Here is a 2191-nt window from a genome sequence, read left to right as displayed (position 1 = left end):
TTTTTTTTTTTTTTGAGAGAGAGTCTCATTATTTTGCCCTTGGTAGAGTGCTATGGCATCACAGCTCATAGCAACCTCAAACTCTTGGGCTCAAGTGATTTGCTTGCCTCAGCCTCCCAAGCAGCTGGAACTACAGGCACCTACCACAATGTCCGGCTATTTTTTGTTGCATTTGTTGTTGTTTAGCTGGCCCAGGCCAGGTTCAAACCCACCAGCCTTGGTGTATGTGGCTGGTGCTGTAACCACTGTGCTATGGGCCCCCAGCCTCAAGTAATATTGTTAATAATAATAGCTATCATTTACTCAATGCATACTAGGCCAGAAACTGCATTAATATACATAACCTCATTAAATTTACTAATAATAGCTGATATTATATAGAACTTAGTATATGTCAGACACTGTTCCAAGTGTTTTATACAAATTAGCTCTTTTAATCCTCACTTCAATTCAAAGGGGTGGATACTATTATGATTATCCCCATTTTATGAATGAAGAAACTGAGGTCACAGAGCTAACAAGTGGCCAATGCCACGAGTTGACTCAGAGTCCACCCTCTAAACTGCTACTACCCTATTCAGCCACTTTTTTCTTTTTAGATCTAGAATTCATACTGTTTCTTTCTTTCTTTTTTTTTTGAGATAGGGTCTTGCTGTCACCCAAGTTGGAATACCCTGGTGTTTTCATAGCTCACACAGCCTCGAACTCCTGGGCCTAAGTGATCTTCCTGTCTCAGCCTCCTGTGTATCTAGGACTATAGGCAGGCACCACCATGCCTGGCCAAAAGAAATTATTTATTTATTCATACATTCATGAATTCAATAATGGAGAGATGGGGGTCTTGCTATGTTGCCCAAGCTAGTCTTGAACTCCTGTCCTCAAGTGATCCTCCCTCTTTGCCATGCCAAAGTGCTGAGATTATACATGTGAACCTCCATGCCTAGCCTGCCACATTTATTACTCCCCTCCTCAAAGATGAAAAAATTGAGGCTTTGTAACTTGCTAGAGATTATTAAATAGCCGAGCCAAAAAGAAAAAATTGACTTGGAGAGGGTGGTGCCTGTGGCTCAAGGAGTAGGGCGCCGGCCCCATACACTGGGGCAGCCACGGCCCAAAACTGCCAAAAACAAAAAACTAACTTGGAGAATGAGCTTGTTCTGTTTTTCTCCCTTGGTTGCAGCTTATGCCCAGCATGTCATCAAAGTTACTTACTAGGTCCTATCCCAAGTACAGTATTAGTGAAAGCTGGTTGAATAACAATAAACAGGAAGATAGGAAATACATTCACACGGGGACACAGGAACATTCTTGAATGCCCATGGGCCTCCTGGTATTTACCTTGCTTGGGAATTGCTGTATGATCTGGGGAATATAGCTTATTCCTGATGGTTTCTTCTGTAGAGACACCACCACAAAAAGTTCAAACAGCTGCTGCTCCTGTAATTCAATGAGATCCCGCTCCAAGGTCTGGTAGTGAGGATTCCTCTTGGAAGACTGCTGCAGTTGTGCTAAGCGCTTGTGGCGATCTGGAATGGAATCGTGGAGCAATGTTTTCTCTCTGTAGCCCTAAATTCCTCTAGCACAGTGGTTCTTAACCTTCCTAATGCCATGATCCTTTAATACAGTTCCTCATGTCTGGTGACCCCCAACCATAAAATTATTTTCATTGCTACTTCATAACTGTAATTTTGCTACTGTTAAGAACTGTAATGTAAATATCTGATATGCAGGATGTATTTTCATTGTTACAAAGGGGTCACGACCCACAGGTTGAGAACTGCTGCTCTAGCACCTATGCGTCATGACTCATACAGAACTAATCTTCCTACAGTCTTGCTGGGTGAATGCTGACTAACCATGTCTGTCACACAGACATACCTGTTAGGGCTATGACATACCTGGGGGATAGTGCTCAGAGGTGCCCTCTACCTCTTGTTAATGGTGGGACTAACATGCCATGTCCCAAATCTTTCACAGAATCACACCAAGGCAACGGAAAATGTCAGGAAAATGCACTGGATTGACAGACCACAGATGCCGCTGCCAGGAATGCCAGGAAATCAAGGGGCAAAGTGGGGCAGAGCTAATAAAAGAATTGAGGCTGGCTCGGCACCTGTGGCTCAAGTGGCTAAGGCGCCAGCCACATACGGTGGCGGGTTCGAATCCAACCTGGCCCGCCAAACAACAATGA

The 2191-nt window shown here is 43.9% G+C and overlaps 1 protein-coding gene across 2 annotated transcripts in view; it reads right to left on the bottom strand.

The window, feature by feature from the left end:
- Positions 1-2191, bottom strand: part of DENND2C (DENN domain containing 2C) — a 38852-nt gene that overhangs the window by 22402 nt on the left and 14259 nt on the right. For both annotated transcript variants that reach the window (XM_012807667.1, XM_003793844.3), the window contains one exon: positions 1339-1526. In XM_012807667.1, the coding sequence (XP_012663121.1) occupies positions 1339-1526 (188 nt within the window). The remainder of the gene's footprint in view (positions 1-1338; positions 1527-2191) is intronic.

Source organism: Otolemur garnettii, unplaced genomic scaffold (genome assembly GCF_000181295.1).
Source record: "Otolemur garnettii isolate 467f Iridium unplaced genomic scaffold, OtoGar3 scaffold00073, whole genome shotgun sequence".
In the NCBI taxonomy this organism is placed as follows: domain Eukaryota; kingdom Metazoa; phylum Chordata; class Mammalia; order Primates; family Galagidae; genus Otolemur; species Otolemur garnettii.
The sequence above is the reverse complement of the archived record's forward strand: the minus strand, read 5'-3'. Positions and strand labels throughout refer to the sequence as shown.